At 40.0% G+C, this 25,884-nt stretch overlaps 1 protein-coding gene and 1 pseudogene across 1 annotated transcript in view; one reads left to right on the plus strand and one right to left on the minus strand.

Moving 5' to 3' along the window:
- The window catches only part of Tusc3 (tumor suppressor candidate 3), a 116,128-nt gene that overhangs the window by 22,077 nt on the left and 68,167 nt on the right, over positions 1 to 25,884 (plus strand). Inside the window, exons 2-3 of the mRNA XM_037211686.1 lie at positions 3,028 to 3,168; positions 7,301 to 7,441. Of these exons, the coding sequence (XP_037067581.1) occupies positions 3,028 to 3,168; positions 7,301 to 7,441 (282 nt within the window). The remainder of the gene's footprint in view (positions 1 to 3,027; positions 3,169 to 7,300; positions 7,442 to 25,884) is intronic.
- Positions 20,253 to 22,242, minus strand: LOC114695168 (annotated as a pseudogene).

Here is a 25,884-nt window from a genome sequence, read left to right on the forward strand (position 1 = left end):
GTTTACAACCAATGAGAAGGCAGAACAGAAAGACTATTTAAAGACATACACACAGGAAATAGGTCTCTTTTGGGGAGCTAGGAGCACCGCAGGAGGAAGGGTGAGATTTTAGCTCTGAGCTCTGACCTCTTGGCTTTCTCTTTTACATTGGTTCTGTGTTTCTTATTTAATAAGACGGTTGGTTACATCTACACTCATGAGCGCCTCTTTTACCATCCCTGCACTCTGGGTGTTCATACATGCTCCCGGTGATGCCGGTGAACCAGTCCGAAACAAAATCATTGTCTCCACAATTACCACTTGTCTAGAGTAATCATCTGTTGAGCTGTAGAATAAGATAGAGTCCTGGTACACAAACACAGTTTGCATCATCCTATGTGTGGGACTTTTGGGGGAGAAATGAAAATGAACATCTACTCCCCAGTTAGGGAACTAATAACAGACCAAGTTAATGAGTCTACACAAAACTTGGGAACCAGGTGTTTATTGGGGTTGCTTAGGAGCATGTTTAAGGGTTTCCTTGCAGGCACACGAGTGCCTTGCAGGGACATCCCGGATCAGTGATGATACATGAAAGCTGTAAACTGAGAGCTCTTTGCATGACTTGCATGCAGCTCAACCGGCTGGACATTCTCCTGCAGACAGCTCCAGAGCCTTTCTGCAGCAGATGCTTTCTGCTTTTATAACCTTCTGAAGGGCTCTTGGGAATCCTTTGAGTTTCAGTTCTCCAGGCTTTTAAGGTTGTTTACTGCTCAGGTCTCACAAGCCTCTTTCTATTCTCCAGGAGGTATTATTTTAATTCAGAGAAGATTCCTGTATGACATATGTATACCCATGAGACATATGCAGTGTATGTCCATATATACATATATGGGACTTATACAATGTATTAATGGTATGTGTGTTGTGTGATATATGTTGTGGTATGTTGGAATTTGTCAGGTTTTTACCATATTGTAAGAACTGGTTTTATAATTTAGTTTTATAATGAACTTGTTCAAAATTTCTATTAAGATTATTTATTAAACAGTCAGTATGGAGTTGTTTTCAAAAGAGAAGAGTTCTGAGATTTGTGCTAGAGTGGTAATGCTGGGACATGGGGTCAGAAGGTCTTAGCCCACGTTATAGCTTTACCTCTTCTTCGTTGAGTGACTCGAAGACTTCCCCATCTTACTGTGCTCTGTCTCTGTAGGTAGACAGAAAAAAAAAACACATTTGGGATGACTAGAATGAGATATTAATGTGTGAGAATGCTTAGTTGTGTTCCTGAAATATGTGTTTATTAAATGATTGCTATTGTATTATTAATTAATAATAGTATCGGCATTCATTTGTCATCCTCCTCCCACTGCATTATTTTTTATCTAAATTGTGCAGAAAAATAGAAAGTTAGGCTAAACAAATGAATACCATGAAAAGAAACAGCAAAATTGTAATCTCCGAGTATCTTTTAGGAAAATTCAATTACCTAAATGCTGTTTTAGAATGTGCAGTGTAAGAATAACTCAGACTGGGGAGTTTAAAGTGAACCCAATGTACAGAGACGAATATAACAGTGTCAGCATATGGAGAGCTCCCTCTGTAGCTGTGGGAGGAGAGAGAGCAGCAGGAATGAAGAGGGAAACTCAGCCTTTTCTGCAGGTGTCCATCTTTCCCGTGAGGGTAGAGCTCTCCTGGCCTTATTACCTCACGGAGGTCCCACTTCTACAGTGACAGTTGAAATTTAACATGAGTGGTGTGTGTGTGTGTGTGTGTGTGTGTGTGTGTGTGTGTGTGTGTCTGTGTCTGTGTGTGTGTCTGTGTGTGTGTGTGTCTGTGTCTGTGTGTGTGTTGAGGGAATAAATAGAAAGCGGGCAAATAGAGACCAAGCATTCCCTGTCTACCTGAAGCATTACGGTAATGTGGAGGTGAATAATGGTCGCTTGATGGCATTCGCAGTAGCACAGATAAGTATTTGATACAGATATATTGCTTTGGAGAGTTCAGATTTTCTTTGCTAAGCTCTAAAGTCTCTGTAGTTATTTGGGGGGCTATCATTGAATACACAGCTACAGGTAGCATTCGTTTATGGGCCAGGAGCTGGTTTGCCTTGACTGTAAACATTGTCTATCATTCTTGGCAGCCAAACTTTCGGTGATATCTTCCCCTGTTGCCCTCTGCCATCCAACAAGTTCCTTGACTTTTGATTTTCATTCTCATTGAGTGAATTCCTTTGCCTTTTACCTTAAGATCTTTTTAATATAACCCCCAGATAGCAGAAATTTAATACATTGATATTAGAGTTAGCTCTCCTGTCAAATTATTCTATTATGTTTGAACACATTTTTAATAAACACAGACTATAGCAGTGTTCTCTTTTGTATACTCTATGAGGAGACATTTTCTTTAGAAAAGTTTTCCATGCTTTAGTTATTTTAAGACAAATTATTAAGAAGTTGAACAGAACACGACTGTACCAGGTATTTTTCTCATCTCTGATATATTTAAACTGTTTATAACAAAAGTACTTGTTTCTGTTGTTTAATAGCCATCAACTGACGAAGAATAATCTTTGAATTTTAACAAGAAATTCGATGTACTTGTAATGTCCTTGAAAGCAGTTACTTAATGTACCCCCCTCCACACACACACACTTTTGCACACACACACTTTTGCTCTGTTGCAGGAACTGCTGGAGAAGTGGAGTGGTCCACGTGCGGACAGGTCACAGTATCGTTGTTTGCTCTTCCAGGCATTTTGCACCATTTTAATCATAAACGTCTAGAGACACAAAGAATGAAACTAGTCAAAATACCAAACTGGGGATATGAATAGTACGTTAAATGTGACAGGCAGCAAATTCAGCCATCCTGCTTCAGTTAATAGTGCATCAAGATGAAGAAAAGTAGAAATTAAGTGCCACAGAGCCTTGCAGATTTTCCTAATAAATTTTCTTTTAGTGATTCAGATAAAAACATAAAATGTTGGGTGAATAGTATAGAATATTGGGGTGTTGTTATAATTGGCATTTTATCACTTGCTTTACAGCTCAACATGAACTCGGCTCCCACATTCATGCATTTTCCTTCAAAAGGCAGACCCAAGAGAGCTGATACTTTTGACCTTCAACGAATTGGATTTGCAGCTGAACAGCTAGCAAAATGGATTGCAGACAGAACAGATGTTCATGTATGTTTTTATTTACTACAGTAAATATATCTGTGTGACAGTGTGTTATGCATACACTTATGTATGTTATGTTGATTAGCTTCGTTTGCTAGACTGTTGTAATGAAGCAACAGGGTTTTTATAGTTTATCTGTGGCTTTTTTTTTTTTTTTTAACTTTTCCTTGCTTAAAGAAAACTGTGTTTTTTCCATGCTGGGTTGAACCTTGGACTTGTGTAGTCAGAATATCTGAGTATGTATTCTGCCATTCAGCTATATTCCCAGCCCGTGAGACCTGGACTTGGCAGCTGTAACTGGTTATTGAACTAGTACTCGATTCAAATGCATTGCTGCATAATGATTAATTGATATTGTAAACAAACACTAAAAAGTATATTAGCTAGGTACAGTATGATTTCAGGGAACGCAAAATACAATGAAAATAGTTTAATATTAGCAAACAAAGAAATTCTAATTAAGAAGCAAGAAGTAAAATGGAAATAATGAATCTTTTCTACAAATAGAGAAAGATTTAGGGCTGTAGAAAACCCCTGCTACCATGTATTGTTCTTGAGACTGGCAATTGGTCTAACCATTCAACCAGCATGTATCCTATGTCTATCTTGTGCAATTTAACTTAACAGTGCCACTTTTAGGAATTGGGACTTAAGGATGATTCAGACTCTTAGCCCTGGAAAAAAATTTTAACACTCCTTTTAATGGAAAAAGTTGGAAACAAATCAAATTCCTAAAAAAAAAAAAGACTTTGACATTGAACAAAAAGCATTGTTTAATAAGTAAAAATGTCAGTTAGAAAAGTAATATGGACACCCTGATCTAGGGTTTTGTCCCAACCAATATTATATGCATAGATTGAGACAGATAATTTATGGGTACTAATTTCTTTGTGGAAGGCTTATGGCTGTTTTTTTTTCTAGTTATTTAAGCAGATATTTTAAAAGTTATTCAAACACATTGAGTTTTTACTAATATATAAACACATTTTTCTGAGACAAGATATGTCACCTATACAATGTTATCACCTGTGTCATTGGCTTTAATCATACTGTGGTGAATAAATTGTTTCCTAAATTTGTTCATTAAAAAAAAATCTTTTGGTTTATAATGTTCTAACAATGTGTGGTCTAGTTGATGCCAGACATCAAGGATTATACTAAAGTACTCTTATTAGTTCATTACAAGAAATAATAGAGGCTTAGAGTATAAGAGCCCTTCCTGTTCTTAGACAGGACTAGAATTCAGTTCTTAATACCCATGTCAGGCAGCTAACAATCAACTGTAACTCTAGGTCCAGTGGCCCCGATGCCCGCCTGGCCTCCTTGGGCACTTGAAACCACATTCATGAATATGTGCACTCACACAACAACACACACACTAAATATTTCCAATTTGTTTAAAGATATACTGCTAATTAGAAATGATTCTGACTTGACTACCTACCACACTAATGCATTTAGTTCTTTAGTTGGATTAATTATAAAATACAAATTGAAGATAATTACAAATTGAAAGTGTGCTAAAAATGGAAATAGTATGACTTTTAACAATGCATCCTTTACATAGATTGATCTGTTATCGTTGTAGCAGTTATACTTGGTGATTCTTATTCTTATTCCAGTTTTCAAGTCCAGTCCCTGTGCCTTGATTATATACACAAATTCACTTTCCCCTGAAAATTATAGAAGATGAATTATACTTCTTATAAGCACAGTAAGGATAGGAGTCTGAAGAATTCACAAAGATTCATTTTTATAAAAGTGACACTGTACATATTAGAATCCTCTCAGTTGATGTTAGTGTTTCCCATTTGTGATTCAGTTAAGTCATTCATTTAGCTGTCGTGTGTTTTCAATCTCCTTTAATCTGGAGCAGTTTTATAGCCTCTCGATCCTGTTAGATCTGATAGCTTGGATACATTAAGACAGCGTCCATAAATATCCTCCTGTTCACCAGGATTTTCTCTTAGATAAGTATTTGTTCCCAATCCTTGCCAGATTGACTTGTTGCCGCGATGGCTCCATAATAATGACTAGATTTCTGGCTCTTTCTCAGAATTCCTTGTCAGATTTCACCACTCTGGTGGTTGTGGGGGACCTACTATCTTTGTGTTTTAATTATGTTTATTACTGACCTCAGAATTTCTTTTGTAGTGATTTTTTTAGAATATTGTCTAGTAGTGTGGTTTGGTATCTCAAATACAACTTTTTTTTTTTTTTTTTTTATAACATAAGAAGAGACTGCTACTTCTGAGACTAGTCATTGGAGGTTCTTTGCCGGACAGGGTCCAACCAGTACCATATCTTGGATGCAGGATGGACAGCTGAGATCTCCCTGTATTTAGATTGTGCATATTGAGGGAGGAAATTGTGGCCACCTTCCCTCCCTCCTGAGGGAAACTACACATCAGAGGTCCTGAACTTTCCCTGGCTCCATCTTTTTGCCACTGAATATCTCTCTCTTTCTCTACTTGATATCTCTCACTCCCTCTTTTCTCCTTCCCTCCCTCCCTTTCTCCCTGTCTTTTCCCCCCTGTCTCCCTGTTCCTGTCCTTCCCTCCCCTCCCTGTACCTGTCCCTTCCTTGTTCTTCCTCTCCCTCTCACAATGTTTTTTTTTCTTTTTTTTTATTGCTATTGTTAATTAGCTGAGTGCTAAAATTGTCTGAGATTTGACTATCTGAGTTCCCTCCCATCCCCCCCATCCCTCCCCCACTTTTTCCCCAAGGCTCCTAATCCCTGAGACATGGCTCCATAATTGTTTTCAAAGTATGCGCTAATTTTCTGGTACAATAATTTTCTCTAGGCTCTTGTTTTTGCTCTGTAATCTACCTAGCATTCAGTTAACCATGTCATAGAGTATTTTGGGTCCTTTCCATGAAAAGCATTATTAGAACCAAGATCTGAAATTTATAAATCATGAATTTGTTTTAATTGTATCACTTAGTAAATATAGCTTTTATATGTTAAAGTACAATAGCATAGATGTGAGTTGACAGCCTACAGAATGGAGTAACTATTCGCAAATCATATTTTCTGAAGACCTACCCTCATATCTAGGTTTTTTGTGGGCTCTTAAACTCAAAAACAAAATACCAAATCTGAATTAAAAATTAATCTGAGTAAACAGTTCATTGAAGAAAATATCCATATGGCCCATAAGTACACAGAAAAATGTTCTTCATCATTACATCACAGGCATTATAAGCCACAACCACAATGAGATAGCACTTTATACCCAGGAGGATGTCTAGAGCCAGTATGTTGATAATTGGTGTTGGCAGAGAAGTAGAATAATTGGAGCATTACTGTACTCCTGGAGGATGTATACTGGTACTGGCACTTCAAAAACAGCCTTGTCATTCTTCAATTAAACTTGGCACTTCTGTGTTATCTGTGAAAGAGTAATGAAAGCATAGATACCTGCAAATACGTGTGAGTGGGCCCATCTCCATGTGCATGCTGTAGTTGCTTATGCAAGAAGAGGTCAACTCAGGAGAATACTGGATTTACCATACACATGCTTGAGTGGGTAACTTTGTTAAACATAGCATCTGAAGTCTCTAGTTGAGATAATTTACTTGTGCCCATGTTTTACCTTACAATGTACTAGCTAGTTGAATTGATTTGTTGTGTGATCCAGAACAGCTCTGGGCTTCATGTGTAGCATTTGCATAGACTCCAGCATATGAACAAAAGGATGAGAGTATCTCTGTACACCCAAGATGTTGACAGCATGTATTTTGATTCATTCAGAGCTCAGTAAACGTAGTGTCAAAGTTTGATGTGAAAAATAAGATATCAGTTCTCTGAATTCTTTGTGTTAAAGGTAGGAGCACTATAGGTCAATTATGCTTCAGTGGATGGCCCCAACCCAGTAGTATACAGACATCACAAAGGAGATCGACAGCACCAAGAGAGTTAATAGGTTATTGTAAAAAAATCAAACAAACCAACCAATGATATGGGAGGAGTTAAAGGGAAGAGTTGGGCATAAATATGATCAAAATACATTCATTGTATGTAATTCTCAAAGAAAACTATACATTAGTTAATTAAGGGGAGTGCTGACTAGGATATGACCAAAAGAGAAGAATTAGTGTTTACTCTTCACTTTTCTAATTCTCTTTATTTTTGCAGATTCGCGTTTTCAGGCCACCCAACTACTCTGGCACCATTGCTTTGGCCCTGTTAGTGTCGCTTGTTGGTGGCCTGCTCTATCTAAGGAGGAACAACTTGGAGTTCATCTATAATAAGACTGGTTGGGCCATGGTGTCTCTGGTATGTTATCACACATCCTGCTGCCTCTGCTCCTTGTGAAATTGTGTCTGATAATAACAGAATGGGCCCGATTATTCTACCATGAAAATAACCCAAATGACATGTTATTTTATAAGTAAAATAGATTAAATTTATCACTCAGCTTAAGCCATGTATATGGTTTCTTCTATTTTTTACTATTAAAATATAATGATTATAGTGTGAGTCACATTCCAAATGTAAAAAGACCTGTATTGTGAACATATCTATAAGTATGGTGATAAATTATTAAGAGTTAGCAGTTTGAACTAATTGGTTAGCTAAAGAGATTTGGGTATATACTCATCCAGTGTCATGTCCTCGCCCCCCAGCCAGGAGTTGTTCTTCTAGCTCCACTGTGTGTTTGTCATACCTGTTATACACTGGTTATATGAAAATGAGACACCTACCTATCTGCGAGAAACCGGTGGTGGCAGTACAAACTGGTCACCACACACATACAGTGCCAAGTTGTACAGGCTACTATGGAGATCAGCAGGGAGAGCTGTAGGAATACACAGGGAAGGTGCCTAGCTTGAAGAGAAGGATTATTAATTTTTTTATTTCTCAGTTAATTTGAAACATATGATTGGAAAGCAGAATTTGTAACACTGGATTAATGGATTGCCTGATTTTTTTGTATATGTGTGTTTCTGCGTTCGGTAAGAATAACATATAAAGGCTAACTTGGTACTGACTCATGCACTGTTACTATGTCTTTAATGGTTCAGTATCATATTTAAATTGATGGGGATTAGTTTAAGATACATGTTGTAATCTTCAGAGGAATAGGTGGAAAAAAAATCAGAGATATAGGTAGAAATCCAAGGTAAGGGTTGAAGTGGAAACTAATGTAATTAGTACAGAAGCAGATATGAAAACGAGGGAGAAAACCATGTGACATGTAAATAATGAGACACATAAGTTCAGTCTCATCAGTGTATTTATTGCATCACATGTAAATGAGTTTAGAATGTAATGAAGAAGCAGAGATTGCCAGACTGGATCTAATAATTCAGTATCAAACTGGCCTAGATACTGCCACAGGAAGAACAATTTGAAGGCACTTAGTATTAGCTATATAAGCACATAAAAAGCTACTTAATAAATGGAGAAGTATGTGTGTTCAAGAGCATAAGATTTAGTATTATGTATCACATTTCTTTCATATCTAAATGACAGTTATATTCCTGTAAGGCTTTTTCAGAGGAAATCAAGAAGCTGGTTCTAAAGTCCATATAGAAAAGCAAAGCCTTTGGAATATTGAGGGTAATTTTTTAAAAGACGAAAATCAAAGGCCTTACATTAGCTGATTGTGTCTTACCTAAAGCTATTGCAATTGGAATAGTGTGGCATTGGCCTGTGGCATCATTGGAACAGGATGCTGGGGACCGAAACAATCTACACACGTACATGTTCAATTCACTTTTGAACACAGGTGCTGAGTAATAAAGAAGAGAAATACAGGCTGGCACAAGTAATGCTGGAAAACACATAAGTGCAAATAATGAGTCAGTTAAACTGACCTCACATCTGTGAAATGTACTACCTGGCTTATGGTTCTGTGTATAAGAGCTTAAATGACACTTCCAGAAGATCACAGAAAATTGTTGTAGCATAAGATGAATGACTAGTTAAGTGAAAAAGGATGAGTTACTACTAAGGTTAAAACTTCCTGCTCTTTAAAGATGCCCTGAAAAATAATCCATATTGTATACATATTGTATACAATAGGCCAAATGACTATATTTGGAAAGCCTATGATAAGGACCCATACTTACATGTAAAGCTCCCTGGTGGTAAGAAAACCGTGCTCTCATGTTTAACCGTAGACTGTCAGCTTCTACTTAGGATGGAATAGATGCCTACTACCATTTGCTTCACCATGACGAAACTGTAAAAGCTGGAGACTTTGTGAGACTCCTGTGTTTGGTTTTTCTACAAAGTAAATGTCAATAGCCCGACCATAAAGGAGTACCCACATTCAAAATGGTGTTTAATTAGCAGAGCATTGCTAACTTTTTATTTATGGGATGGAATTTAGTGCAGATCAGAAGGGAGCGGAGGGTAAGGAAATCTGAAAAGCTGAAAGAGTAGAGGGTAGTCTTCGGACAGCTCAGCTTGCTTCTGAAGCTTCCTTCCTGTGTTTCTCTTTCCTTATGCCACACCCACCCCCCATTCCTGAATACAGAGTGGGAGGGTGTGTGTGTGAAAGGAGCTAAGTAGCTAGCTGGCTTTGTGTGACTAGACCTTTTAAAAGAAGGAATGTTCTAAACCAGTGAAGAGGAACACACAGCTTCCTGGCTGAGATGGAGACTGAGGACAAGGCCCAGAAAGGACCAGTTCCTCTTATAGCCTGTTTCTGTAGGGAAAGGATCTCGCATTTCTGAGGCAGCAGGTCATTCAGGTGTCTTCCCCATTCCCAGTTCTGGTTAGAAACAAACCAAGTTTGTGGATAGGATCTGGTTGCTTCCCATATGCCTCATTTTCTACAGGTCATATTTGAAGCAGGCATCCTTGAAATCTACCTGATGCACCACTAAATCCTGAAGCCAAACTTAAGTATCTTCCAGATGATACAGAGGAAGAGCTGCCTCAGCCTTTGGTGCTGCTGACTTAGAACTGCCCACTTAGGATGCTCTGAGGAAGTCGGTAGACTTCTCACCCCATAGAGCATCTCTCATTGAGTTTGTCAAGATTGCACATTGATTTTGGAAGGGAGCTGATCACATTGTTAAGTTCTCTTGGGTTTTTTCATCATTAGTTTTACATTTTTCCTTCATTGAAAGTTTAGGTAGGTGCATGTCCGTATCATGGAGTGTCTAAGGTCCAGTGGTCCCTGGATATAAGGCTGGGAACTCCTGACGGGTTTGGGGCCTGTTGTCAGAGGATTATGAGAGTGGCTTGTGTTGTTTCCCACCATTTTTAGAGTTCATTTTTTTTTAGGTTTTTCATATACCTAGTATGCAAACTTGACTAGGAATGTAGAGCTAAAGGGAAAGACAGACCTAAAATTTTGATACACAATCTAGAACTACCCGAAGCCTGCTGACACTGCTGGTGAGGTGTGTTTTGAGTCGCTATGACCAGTGTATAGTGTCCATGAGCCCCTCAGAGTAATTCATAATTTCAGTAGCAACTCCAAAGAGGGTTTAAAAGATGCATTTTACTCTTCAGGAAATGCATCCTGCCCAGTTACTGACATCTTCCCTTTCTAATTTGTTGAGATTCCGGGTGTCACATCTATTAAGACAGGTAACAGAACTGTAGCAGCCTTTACTCACTGAACCTGTGTGAGGCAACAGACTGTGCATAACAGCTTTACTCAGTGGACCTGTGTGAGGTAACAGAGCTGTGCCCAGCAGCATTTACTCAGTGGATCTGTGTGAGTACCAGATAATGGAGGCAGATCCAGCTGTAGGATGTTTCCCCCAACAGAACAGCACTGGGCAAAGGACATGTGGCACACATCTCAGCAAAGGAATTGTCTTACTCTGGAGAAGCCTTACAAAAGGGAAATGCATTTGGGGGGTGGGGTGGTTAGGCAGGGTTTAGGAGTGAAAAAAGTCCTGAGTGAGAGTGGAGGAAGTTAGTTACTCAGCTAAGTTCTTCTCAGACAGGTCTCCTGATAATGTTCCCATGGTACTGATAAATGCCTTATCTGAGGACCCTGAAATGACCAGGAATTCTGATACTCATGTAACCATAGGTGGCTTAGTATTGACGTCCTTGACGCAAATCCCTCTAGGACATTGGGATGGAGTAACTGTGTATACCAATGTTAGGAAGGGCACTCTACTATAGTCAGAAGTTTTCCTGTGTCCCACCTGGTCCGCAGCCGCTCAGACCCAGGTAAACACGCAAAGGCTTATATTAATTAAAACTTCTCAACCATTAGCTCAGGCTTAGTAATGACTAGCTCTTACACTTAAGCAGCCCATTTCTGTTAATCTATATGTCACCATGTTTTCCATGGCTTTACCTATGTGCCATTACATGCTGTTCCCTGTAGGGGAGGCTGACATCTCCTGATTCAGCCTTCCTCTTCCCAGAATTCTTCTTATCTGCTTATCCCACCTATACTTGCTGCCTGGCTACTGGCTAATCAGCATTTTATTTATTAGCCAATCAGAATAACACATTCACAGCATACAGAGTGACATCACCCATCACTCTACCCTTCTCCACTGCTATGAGCCCTTTGAATACTGATCTCAACCTTAAAAGATGAGCACATAGGGTTGGTTGTATTTAAACCAGAGTCTTCAAATATTAAACAGAGGAAGGGAAGATGGCTGGAAGGCAAATGGAATTTAAGTGTATAGAAAGTAATTGGACATATTATTATGCAATGATTAAATGCAGAGGAAGAGTCTAAGCCTTTGGCCCTAAGGTTGCATGTAGGTGAAAGTAAAGTACTTAAAAGGTTCTGTATGTAAATGATGATCAAATGAGAGCAAGAGTGGCTATACTAATGTGTAAAATCCAAAAGAAAGATGGATATTATATAACAGAAAGGAGCCGGCTCATTAATGCTTGTGTAACATGTGGAGGAGCTGCGTACACAAAGGAAAGATTAGTAGAAGTAAAGGAAGAAATAGACAGCCATCCTTAGGGGATTTCAGCTCCCTGCTTCAGCAATGGAGACATCAACCAGACCGAAGACTATTAAGGAAACAGTTGATGTAGATAACAAAAGAACTCAAAAGACATACGCAGAAAATACTTCATAGCAGCTGCAGAATACAGATTATTCTCAAGTTCTCAGAAAACTTTCTCCCAGATAGATTGTATATTGGGACACAAAATTAAGTCTTAATAAATATAATACAGAAATCATATTAAGTATTTTTTCTGACCACATTGGTGTGAAACTAGCAATCAGCAACAGGAAAATCAGAAAATTTACAAATATGTGGGAATTAACTTCTGAACAATTAAGGATGAAAGAAGAAATTCAAAAGGAGATTTAAAAATGAAAATGCCAACCCAAATGGTTAGAAGGTGGATGGAAGGGGAAGATAATATAATTATATTTTAATTAAAAACAATGAGTAAAGCATAGCCAAACTTTTGTAACACAAAAGAACCCTTTCAAGACGGAACTTGAGCAAATCCTGAAAAAGCCAGAGGACTCAAATGAACAGCCTGGCACCTACTGTGAAGACAAGAAAAAGGATGAAGTAAAGGCAAAGCTAACAAAGGATGAAAGCAGATTTTGACAAGATGTAAAATAGATGGCATACTCAGTACAGGGATCAATAAAACAGTTTTTCTGATAAAGTAACAATAATAAGCGAAAACTCACAATAAAGACAGGTTGCATCATGGTTTATACTTTGCTAGTAGGAAGGATTATAAGCAACCACTATGAACTGCACACTGTCAAAGTAGATGACCTAAAGGAGGTAGGAATGGTTCTAGACACATAGAAACTACCAAGGCTAAACCAGGAAGAGACAGAATGTCTGAACACACCAGTAATGAGAAAGTAGATGGGTGTCATCAGCTGTCTAGAATATGAAAAAAAAAAAAAGACAATACTAATACTAATAACAAACGACTTCTCTAAATTCTACTAACCATGAAGAAAATTAATGCTACCATTTTTTTGTTTTAAAAATAAAAAAGAACAAATTTCAAAAAAAAAATTGTAAGACCAACAGTACCCTCAAAGTCAGACCAAGTACTCTAAGAAACTTACAGGCCAATATTCCTCAATAACATAGATTCAGAAATCCTCAAATTATTGATAGACCAAATACCAATACTACATTTAGCAGACTACACAATGTGATTAGGTAAGATTTGTCCCCAGATGCAATAGGGTTCATTATTTGGAAATCAATGATAAAAATAAGTAACATTAAAAGAATGGAGACTCACACCCTTGTAATTATTTCTCTGTTGAATGTCTTTTAATTATATAATCTCAAAAAATTACTATAGGAAGAGAGTCCCTCAGTATGTTAATGAATTAATGTGACTAGAACTTACTCCTACTCAGTGACAAGAATGAAAACTTCTCTGAGAGCAGGACAGGCCATGTATGCTGGCCCTGCCATCTGTTCTCAACATTGCATTGATAACCAGAGCACTTAGGCGAGCGATAAATAGACAATATTTATACAAACAAACCAACACAAAGAAGTAAGCTTCCATACAGAGAACTAAAGACACCAAAACCAAAATACCTTAGTCAGTATTTGCAACTATAGAACACAAAATTAACTTTCAAAATCAGTGATTTAAAGAATTAACGAAGTATTTCCAAAAATTAATAGTGATTCTGCACACTTAATAAGAAATTATTTAAAAGAGAAAATAATTTCATAGTATCAAAATGAATAAAATACTTAAAAACAAAGATCACTGAAGAAACAAAAAACTTGTTTAAATCCCAATGGCATTTTCTTTCACAGAAATGGAATAGTACATATTAAGTTTTATGGAACCACAAGACTGGACAAAAGAGCAACCTGTAGGCATCACACTTCCTGATTTAAAAATTTCAAAGCTGTTAACATTTAAAAGAGTAAGCTATTAACATGAAAACAGTTGAATGGAATAGTGGAAATGGATTAAAAAAACTTAGAAGTAATTCTGCATCTGTGTAGTCAGCTGATGTTCAGTAAGAGTGCCAAAAATACACATTAGAGAAAGGATAGTCTTTTCAACAATGGTGCTGGGAAAACTCTTCATCAACATGTCAAGTAATGAAATGAGACCAGTTTCATACAATACAGTAAAACTCAAAAGCATTAAATATTTTACTATAACCCCTGTAAATGTTAAACAAATGGAAGAAAGTATATGCACAAAACTTGATAACATTAGTCTGGACAAGGAAATGTTGGATTTGTATCCTGAAGCCGAGTAAGCAAAATAAAAAATAAACCATAGTGATTACAGTAAACTGAATGACTTCTGCCCAACCAGTGAAACAATCCACATAGCCTATGGAAAAGTCAAATAAGAGGTTATTCAGCATCTAAAAATAGATAACCCTATTAATCAACTAGCAAGGGATTTTCCAAAGATGTTATCTTATGATCGAGGAAATTTATTGAGGATACATTTAATGGAATGATGTCTGTGTGTCAAAGACATTTGCAATTCTATCTTCATTGCAGTATTAGTCACAATAACTAAAATGTGGCATCAACTGTCTGTGAATAGATGATGAGATAAACAAGATTTAAAGTATACACAAAATTGAATATCCATACCTATAAGGAAGAGAATCCATGTGTAAAATTGTGAATGATCTGTAAGACATTTTGGTAGAGAAAAACCAATACTATATCATCTCCTTTGTGTGTAGAACATTTGAATTGTAACTTGTAGAGCCAAAGAGTAAAGGACGGTTGTAAGAGGCTGAAGCTGTGAGGAAATTGAGAGATATGTTGCCAGTGGGTACAGGTTCTGCTTATACAGGATGAATAAGTTCTTAATACCTTATTTGTATCCTGGTCTAGAATAAATAGTAATTTATTGCCCATTGAACTTTGCTACAGAAGTCTGTTATGAATCATCTCCCTGGACACACAAAATAAAACTATTTAATATTCATCAAAAAGATACTATGCATCTATGAAAATTGTTTGAAACATACTGAAAGATTGGCTACGTTACTAACAAAATATAGAAGTAATCCATTGTAAAGGATTTTAATGTAATCCTGTTAAAAAGAGATACCTGACAAAACAAAATTAAATGGAGCAGCAGCGTGTTACATGTTATAGGTAGATACATTAATACCAGTTAACATATGACCTAAACGCTAGACCCTATGAAAGTTGCACATTCTTTTAGGCTTACATGAGACATTTAGAAAATTTCATCTTAAAATTCATCAAAAGTCAAACAGGGAAGAACACACGAATCTAATACCAAATGGTCAGCCCTGAAAGCATTCATACAAGTAATATGATGTAAATGAAGCAGCTTTTATATATATATGAATATAACATAATGATAAAAGAGACCATGAATTTGAAAGAGAGCAAGGAGGGATACAAGGGAGGGTTTGGAGGGAGGAAAGGAAGGTAGAACTGATATAATATAGTATTAAAAACAGAAGATAGCATTTCTTATGAGGACTACAAATGTTGAAATGATTGTAATATGGATTCTTTGTTACATTTCTGTTAGTGTAGACTTTTTATGCTTGTTCCTAAAAGGTGCACATTCATTTACATAGTGATGGACTTCATAATGATATTTCTCATGCATGCATAGTACATACTTCGACAGCATTCACTCCTTTTTCCATCTATACCCTTTAATACCCACAACAACCTTATTTTTCATTAATGTCATATATGTGGTTTATATTATAAGCAGGATACTCTTCTTCCTGATTCTGTTAATGCATTTAATATGATGCTCTCCAGTTAACACCCACTGACTTGCAAATGATAGAGTTCTGTGCTTTATTATGGCTGAATAAGATTGCACTTTGTATCTACCCTACATCATTGTTTGCATCTCTTGATGGGCATCTAGGCTAATTCCATAAATTGGCTGTTGTAAACAGAGGTGCAAGGAACATGTCTGTATGTTGACTTCGACACCTTTGTCTATGTACCCAGGAGTCCTTTTAAATTATTTCTATAGAGATTGTACCAGTTTACCCTTCCATCAGCACTGAAAAAATAGGGTTCCATTTCTTCTCACTCCCAGCCAGCATTTGCTGTGTGTTGTGTTCTTATCATAGCTGTTCTGACTGGGTTTTGGTCATTCAGTATAGTTTCAATTTGCATTTCCTTTGATGGCCAAGGTCGGTAAACGCTTTTTTATCTTATTGGGCATTTGTACTTTTTCTTTTGAGAACTGTTTTTTACTTGTCCATTTTTGATTGGATTGTTTATAATAATATAGAATATTATTTTACATGATATTAAATGTATATCTGGCAAGATGGTTTTCCCATAATCTGTATGCTGTCTATTTAATCATTTTTTTCTTTTAAATTTTATGGAGTCTCATTTGTAAATTGTTGATATTAATTTTTGAGGTACAGGAGTTTATTTCAGAAAGCTCTTGCACATATTCATGTCTTGATGTATGGTCTCCATGTTTTTTCCCCTGACATTTTCAGTTTCTTGCCATAACTAATATATCTGATCCAGTTTTAATTGTCTCATTTCTTTTCCATGTTGAACTTGTTTTCCCAGTACCAGTAAAAGAGACTATCTTTTTTCCATTATATTCTGTTGACATCTTTATTAACAGTTGGGTGGCTGTAACCATGTGGGTTTATTTCTTTATCCGCTCACCCTATTGATCTGTGGATCTGTTTTTGTGTGAGTATGATGCTATTTTTGTTACTATGACTGTGTAGTATTATTTGAGGTCAGGTATTGTGTGTCTGGCATTGTTCTTTCTGCACAGAATTTATTGAGTGTCTAAAGTACTTTTTGTTGGCATATTGGTCTTAAAATTGTTGTCCTCTCTCTGTGAATTCTGTCATTGGAATTTTTATAGGAATTGTATTAGTGCATAGATTGCTTTCAGTAACATAGCCATTTTCATACTGTTAATTCTGCAAATAAAGGAGCATGCCTTTGATGTATGGAGGTAGAGGACTTTGCATCTTCTGGTACTGTCTTCAGTTTATTTCTGTAGTGTCTTAAAATTTCATTGTTGAGGTCTTTGGTCTCCTCAGCTGAATGGCTTATACCTAGGTGGTTGGTTGTTATCCCTGTCTATCTTTGCCATCTCTCTCATTTTATATAGTGAGATTTTATTGATTTTTATACTCTTCTACTCTATTAAAAATGTTCATCAGTTCTAAGACTCGTCTATATAGTTTGTAAGCTCTCTTACATATAGAATGGTATTGTGGCAAATAAGGATAATTTGACTTTTTCCATTCCTGATTACCTTTTCTTTTGATTTTATTGCTTAAGCTAAGATTTTGACCATTGAAAAAGACCTTAGAACGTTTGTATCTTTGTGTTATTCCTGATTTTAAAGAAATATTTTTGGATTTTCTTCTAATAAGTGTAAAGTTGAATGTATTTTGCCACGTATAGCAATTAACTTTTGAGCTGAGTTCTTTCTGTTCCTAGTTTTTCTGAGTTTTTATTTTGAAGATACTTTGTTGAAGACTTTTTCTGCATTTGCTATTCAAATCATGTGACTTCTATCCTATAGCATAGTTACCTTACATAAATTTGTGAATGTTGAAGCATCCTTGAACATCTTGACTGGTGAATAATCCCTTTGATGTGTGATTGTTTATATCTTTCCAGTACTTACTGGCAATTTTACATGTGGTTTCATCAGTGGTTGGCCTATATTTTTTTGTTGTTATCTCTTAGTTTTGATATCAAAATAATACTGGAGTGATTCATAAATAATTTTAAATGTTTCTCTCCTTCCTGTTGTAATAGTTTGAGGAGCATTGTTGGTTATTGTACAAGTGTGGTGGAATTCAGCAATGCATCTAGCTGAGCTTTGGCATCTTTTATTTGGAAGCTTTTTTTCCCATGTATATTACTAATTCAGTGTTCTGTTAAATTGTTTGTTTTATCTTGGTTTAATTTTGCTTATATAAATTTGCCTATTTCTCTTTAATTGTCCAATTGTTGGGAAATATAGTCATCCTCTTTATTTCATTAGTATCTGTTGTAATGTTTTCCTTTTCACCTTAAATTTTATTAATTGAACTTTTTTGTTATTTTTTTCTTTGTCATTCTTGTGTATCACTTGAAGAACCAGCCCTTTGTTTCATTGTATTGTTATTTTAATTTTTCCTCAATTTCTGCCTTGATCATCATTGTTTTCTATATATTTATTTTCAGTTTGGATTATTCTTATTTTTCTAAGACCTTAAAGTATATCACTGAGATGTGTTATTTCTCTAATCTTTAAATTTAGAGATTTGTAGCAATACATATTCCTTTTATTGTATCTCACAGCTTGTATATTAAAGTATTTTATGCGTTCATTTTCATTCATTTCTTGGATTTTTTAATTTGCCTCCTGATTTTTTTTTTTAATGAACAATTTGCTACTTGGAGATGTATTGTTCTGTCTCTCTGAGTTTACATACGTTTTCTGTAATTTCTTTCATATTTCTAATTCTATTTCATTGTGATCAAGTGCAATGTAATACTTTTTTTTCAATTTCTTATATCTTCAGGTATGGCTTATTTTAAAGGGCTTCCACTACTGAGAAGGTGTCTTCTGCAGTATTGTGGTTTAAATATTTTTAAATGTCTGTTACATCATTTTGATACACATTGTCCTTTACTTCTGATAACTTCTTCGTTGATGGATTGATTGTCTTGATGACAATTAGTGGTATGTGTGGAGATCAGTCTATGGTTTTATGTGCAGTGGTGTTTATTCTATAAAGTTGTTTGGGCTGATATTTGATGTGTATATATTTAGAACTGTCATATGCAGTCATATATGGTCCTAATGGGGTATTACTATATTGAGCTGCTCTTTATCTCTTTAATTTTGACTTGAGGTACTCAGATACTAGTATGAATGCTTATGCTTGCTTTCTGGCAGCATTTGCTTGAAATAACTTTTTTCAGCTTTTAATTTTAGGTCTGTATTCAGGCAACAAGTTGAGGGGGTCTTGTTTTTTTAATCCAGTCTGTTAGTCTTTTGATTTGAGGATTGAGTCTATTAACTCATGGTTATTATTCGAAAATATTTCATGATTTTCTAATTATGGTAGAGCCACACCCCTCTGAATATGGCAGATCTCCATTGATCTTGAAAGTCAAGCAGTCTTGGGCCTAACAATGGGAGAAATCAAATGAGTGAAAATCAGTGAGCCTAGATAGGTTCTGATAGACAAAAGGGGTATGATTTTGTTGAGGTTTTGTTTTTGTTTTTGCTTCCTTTGAGACAGGGTCTCACTGTGTAGCTCTGGCTGTCTTGGAACTCACTATGTAGACCAGGCTGGCTTCGAACTCAAAAGGATCCATCTGTCTCTGCCTCTAGAGTGCTGGGATTAATAGTGTATGCCACTGTACCTGGCTGTGTTGAGGTTTTGAATTTTAATGAAACAGCAGATTTCTTAAAATAAAAAATGGACTACCAAGCTTTGAACTTTGCTCCTGTCTCAGAGTAAACTTTTGCTAATATCTAGTTAAGGAAAAGAAAACCATATTCATATACAAACTGTACAGATAATGTGAACAAAAGACAGCAATATATGCACATATGTAGTATTAAATGAGTTTTAAATAAGGAAACTGTTTGCATCGGAAAAATAAAATAGATAAATGTGCCACAGTTTATAGAAATTGTAGCAGTTATTCTGTGGGTAATAAAAAGGCTACAGCTTTCAAAAATATTCATAAGAATATGAGAATTTAGAGAAGGCTAAAACATAGGAGTGTATCCAGGCATGTTGCAAACTGCACTTATGACTATAAAAGCAGAAATCCTATAGGAAGTATTGCAAATTATCACCAGAATTTTAAAATAAAAAGCATAAAATAGGAGGCAGTATGTCATAGGAAAGGTTAAGTGTTACGAGTTTTGTTAATTGTAAAACATCACAATGATTGTTTAGAGGAGAAATAAGATCGTGATTGTGAATATGATTAGATGCCACATAAATAGTAATCAATTATAATTTCAAAAGGTTAATAAACTATGAATTTATATGAACATTGTTAATTAGGTAGTGCTTATCTAGCAAAAGCCATAGTAGATAACTTTGTAGTGAAGATTAAAATCATGCTTAATTTTGTTTCACTATTCTTCATTTTACTCATGAAGTTAGTCATGTGTGCAATAAAAATATTAGGAGTAAAAATTATAAAGGAAGAGGAAATTTGCCATTAACATGATTTGCTTTTAATCTAGTTGTCATTTTAAGATTTAAGACAGTTTCTGGATAACTGACAATAGTAGACTGCCACACATCTGTCCACTCCTGCATGGTGTTCTGCAGGGCCTGGGTCTTTTCCTTATCCACTTGGACATAGTCTACCTTCTCATCCGATGTGACAGATGATGTGGATGGCTTGCGGTGAGGGCTCGGGGAGCCTGGCTGGAAGTCCAGGGCTAGGTAATCCACACTGCCAGTACTCTTCTTTGGAGCTGGGCTGTTGGTGCCACTGGGAACAGGGGATGAGGGACGTAGTTCTCCTCGCTGTCTCCCGAGTCTGTACTGGTGGCGCAGTACTGGGAGAGCTGGAGTTAGCGGTGTGGTTGAGCCTGGACCAAGACTTGGTGAAGGGAGCTCATCGATGACAGTGTTGTTTCTCAGGTCCAGGGTGTTGGCTTTGCTTTCCGGTCAGGCTTGAGGTTGCGATTGACCGGGGTGGCTGGATCTCACTTCCTCGGCTGGGACCTCTATGGATAGTAAGGGCTGTGGATGGTAGCCAAGCGGGTCAAAGTGATGGGCCTGGCTCATGGGATGTAGACACTTTGGGAGTTGTCCCCTGCTCGTTCCATAGCCAGCAGGGTAGAAGAACCTGGGTTCATGGGCACATAGTTGTCATCAGAGCTGCACTGTCTAATCGACCCACGATAGTCTTCCCTGGAGATTCAGCAGACCAACTGGCACTCTCTCCGCCTCGAGTTGGGTACTCATAGGTCTCACAGGAAGAAGCTCGGTGAGTCGGCTGTTGTCCATTGCGGGAGGTATTGCGTCTGGGATAGTAGCAGCTACAGATCTGCTATGTTCGCTGATTGGAGGTCTTTGCTGAGGACTGCCCCACCGAGGTGTTTCTGCCTGACTTGGCTTGGGGGGCGGAGTGGGGAGCTATGGCTGAGTCTCCAGGAGTGGCCATTGTCATGGTATTGTGGTTTTTGTCCAGTGTGAATGTTCTAGGGATCTGGTAGGCTGAGAGAGGGGTGGTTGGAACATCCATATTGTCCACTAGGAGGTCTCCAAACTCCCGGCACAGGGTGTTGCTGGGTGTCTTGAAGGTGTACACATCCTCAGTGTCTGTCTCGGACCCTGTGAGGCTGCCCTTGGTGTGGCCTTGTGAAGCCAGGCTACGGGGGAGGTCGTAAGTACTGTCTTTGAATTCTGTATTGTGTCGGCTTGGCTTGGAAGGCTATAGAAGCCATGGACTTGACCGCTGACTCCATTGACACAGTGTCCATTGCCCTGGCAAGTTTTTGCATGGCTGTATCACTCTTCTGCCAGGTGCCCTGAGAGAAGCTGGCACTCCTCGCATTTTCTGTCCTTCGGCTTATGCACTGGTGCAAGTAGAGATACTCCTGAGGTGCACTGGTGGACAAGGCAGGCTGGATGTGCCTGACACAGGGGGCTCAAACGTGAACAGAGTGGCTGGCCAGAGTGTGAAGGGGCGGAGGACTTCCTTTCTTGGAGCAGGTGCTGAGTGGAGCCGCTGACCTCAGCTGGAGAAGAGCGGGAACCATGACTGGCTGAAGAAAGGTTTCTCAGGGAGTCTGTGCTCTCCCCAGCCTGATTGAAGCCGCAGATCTGGCAGATGCTCTGGACCCACTTATTCATGTCGGCCTCTGTCTCAGCCACCAGGTAAAAAGTACGCTCACTGGTCTTGATATCGAACACAAAACTGTCCTGCAGCTTTTTCTTGTTAAAGGTCAGGCCTGTATCCACCTGCTCACACAAGTTCAGGTTGATGACCCGCAGGGGTTTCTTGAGTGCTCGTTCTTGTAGTATTCCAGAACATCTGGGTCGCCACTCATCCGGCCGCTCCGCAGTATAAACCAGCGTTTCTTCCAGCATAGCGCCTCAACTTCTTCTCGGGAGGCGATTTCCTCAGCCAGCCAGTGCACACCACGTCGTCGCCGCCGCCGCCGCTCATGGTGCATGCCGTGAGGGCTCGAGGGCCAGGCACCGGAGGGGTCGGTGGAGGCAGTGGACGCGCTCTGGGCACAACCGCCACACACAGCCACGGGAACTCGCAGATTCCCTCGACGGGCGGCGGCTCCGCGCGCCCTGGGTCGGCGGTCGAGCCTCTCTTCCACAGATCCGCGGACCGAAGCGGAACCCGAGCGGGAGCCGCGGGACCAGAGCTGGCCGCCTTCTTTCAGAGCACCCTCCCGGCCGCCAGGCGCGCCGTCCCGCCGCCTCGGCAGCAGTCGGGCTCGGCTGGGACTCTGCCGGGACCCGGAGCCGGGAGCTCGATGCCCCGCGCTCCGCCCCTTGGGGACGGGACCTCCCATGAGCGCTCCCTGCGGACCCCACGCTTCACGCGCACACACAATGCCCGCGCGCGGTGTCCGCTCCGCTCCGCCCGCTGGCGCTTTCAGTGAGCGGGCGCGATCTTTTCCTTCTCCCTGCTCCGAGGAGGAGCCCGGGAAGGCGTACGGCGTCCCGATGGCAGCGGGCGCAGGGACAGCGCGAGGACTGGCGGCGAGGTGTGGGGCGTCGCCGGGTGTCGGGGAGGTCGTGGTTCTGCGGCGGGAGAGTGGGTCTGCGCTCCAGTCTCCGGCGAGGGCGGGGATCAGCACAGGGACGAGGCGCAGGGCGGCTCTGCCCTGGGGGGCCCTCTGTCCCGTCCCTGCGCTCCTCCCCCACCCGGGGCGCGCGGCGGGTTCGGGGGCGCGGCCGCCGGGAGGTCGCAGCCGGCGTCGCGACTAAAGCCGCCGCGGCCGCACTGTGGCAGGGCCGCCTTGGGCGCAGCCGCCAGGGGCGCGGCCGGCGCCGCGCAGGGGTCGCGGGTGACGCTGGGGGTCGGTTGTAGGGCGGCGGTTCATTTACCAGCATGTCTAGGAGAGGAGAGTTAGGGTCAGGGGAAGGACAGGGGCTTGGAAGGCTCCCTGTGGGGAAGGACTGGGTAGAGAGAAGAAAGGGGTTAGGAGGCGCGAAGGCTGGGGAGTGAGAGGGGGTTGTGGGAGGAAGGGCTTGACCCAGGGAATGGGTTTTCAACCAGGGATCTCCAAATGGTGATGTAGAGAACCTGGTCTGGATGCCCATGGGGCTGGGGCAAACACCTTCCTCTCAACCTGGGAAATGAGAGAGAGATTAAATGCCCCTTCCCGTGGCATCCTACATTCATCATGACCCATTCAGCCTCACAGAGGGTCATCATTTATTTTTCTTGATGACTACACCTTCATTTCTCCCCGGCCTTTGACGTCCGACCAATGGTCAGTAGTTAGGCTCAAGGGGGTAACGACAGTCTGTCCCATATTAATTCCTGGATGGAGAAGGATTAGACAAAGAACACAAAACAAACCGACAACACAAGCAAGAAACAGTTTCGCTGCGCGGCTCCGGTGTAAAACCGAAAGCAAAAACTCAGATGGGGTCACGGAGTGTTTGAATTCTCCGTCCCCTACCAACACCACGTATTCTTCTGATTCGGGATGGCCCGAAAAACCGTGCCCCAGAGGGACTTCAGACCGTGCCCCAGAGGGACTTCAAACCGTGCCCCAGAGGGGACTTCAGACCGTGCCCCAGAGGGGACTTCAAACCGTGCCCCAGAGGGGACTTCAGACCGTGCCCCAGAGGGGACTTCAGACCGTGCCCCAGAGGGACTACAGACCGTGCCCCAGAGGGACTTCAGAGACCCGTGGAACGTCTTCCAGGGTCGCAGTGGCGAAGTCCGAGCTCGTCAGCTCCTTCAGCCCCACTGACTCCAGACCGATTCAGGCGCGCAAACAGACAACATTTAACATTCAGACGAACCGACAACACTCAGACAGGACAGAGATGACATACACCAAGACCGCCAGCTTACCTCCTGACAGTGGTCGGTGGTCCCGAGGCGGGGTCTCCGATCCGGACGAGCCCCAAATGAAAGACCCCGAAGTAGTCTTCCCTCTGGAGAGACCCTCGCCCAGAGATCACACCGAGACCATAAGTCAGATGCAAACAGCAAGAGGCTTTATTCAGGAACACGGGTACCCGGGGCGACACAGTCCCTCAAGAGGCTCAAGAGACTGGCGCGCCGACAGGCTGGAGTGGAGGGTTTTTATAGGGTCTGGCAGCAGGAGCACGAGGAGCATGGTTTACAGGGTTCTGATTGGACGATTCAAATGAGGCCAGGTTCAAACTCAGGACAGCTCGTGGTTTTTCCCCGAGCTCGACACGCCTGCTGTCTGGCTCCAAGCTGTTTTTCTGACCTTTAGTACCCTTTTCTGGGGCCAGGTGGCCGGCCGTAGACACCCCGTGCTTTTCAGACCTTACTCGAAATGGCGTTAGGCTAAGCTAGTATGCTGGGGTCTTTCACTTTGAATATGATTTTCTCTCTTCTCCCACCATTATTATCATCCTTACTGTCCCAAACTTAATTATTTATAGTGTGTAACTATAGATTGTTCATTTGTATATTCTCTTAACCTGTTTTGGAGATTTCCTTAGACAATAAGGAGGCTATGCTAAAATGCTGTCTTGGTTTCCCAAATATTTATTTGTTTTAAATATGTGACATGTCGCCGGGCGTGGTGGCACACGCCTTTAATCCCAGCACTCGGGAGGCAGAGCCAGGAGGATCTCTGTGAGTTCGAGGCCAGCCTGGGCTACCAAGTGAGCTCCAGGAAAGGCGCAAAGCTATACAGAGAAACCCTGTCTCGAAAAATAAAAAAAAAAAAATATGTGACATGTCTTTTTTTCTTTGGAAGTGAGACTATACATTTCCATTTTGGCAGAAATATTAGTATCTGATTTGGAGGAATTCTATTAAATGTCTCTGATTGCATGGCAAAGGGAGTTCTTGAAGTACTGATCAGCTATATAGGAAATACATCAGTAATGCAAAAGGAATTATCCAGAAAAATAGTGCTTATAGGATCTTTCCCTATGCCATTTCTTTCCTTGTGTGTGTGTGTGTGTGTGTGTACACTCATGTGTTTGTGTAGACATGTTTATAGGGGCTCTCATGGAGACCATAGTCTGCTATTGGGTATCTTTTTCTATTTCTTTCCACCCAATTTTTTTGCTTTGTTTAAAAACATACTTTCCAAGGAATTAATTAGTGTTATAAGCCCTTACCGCTGAATAAACTATCCTGTAAGGATAGTAATTATGTTTACTACTACACTTACTTTTGGTTCATAGCTAGAATAAGAATCGTAAGAACGAGGAAATTACTCATCATTGTTCTTGTATAGGATAGTCAGGAAGATCTGAACTTCCTGGCAAAGAGGAAATGAGCTCTGGAGATATTGCTACATACATATTTCATAGCTTCCTAGGCTCTAAGTTAAATTACAAAAGTGAGAGGTAGATTTTACTGGCTCTTGGGCTTTTTTTAATTTTCTTCGAGACAGGGTTTCTCTGTGTAGTTTTGGTACCTGTCTTGGATCTCTCTTTGTAGACCAGGCTGGCCTTGAACTCATAGAGATCCTCCCGGCTCTGTTTCCCGAGTGCTGGGATTAAAGGTCGCCACCACTGTCCAGCTCTCTTGAGCTTCTTGAGCAGAAAAAAATGATTCTTAAATACTTTCTATTCATAAAAGCAGTGATGGTTCACAGAACAGAATACAGGTCATTGATTGGTT

Source organism: Peromyscus leucopus, chromosome 17 (assembly GCF_004664715.2).
Source record: "Peromyscus leucopus breed LL Stock chromosome 17, UCI_PerLeu_2.1, whole genome shotgun sequence".
In the NCBI taxonomy this organism is placed as follows: Eukaryota; Metazoa; Chordata; class Mammalia; order Rodentia; family Cricetidae; genus Peromyscus; species Peromyscus leucopus.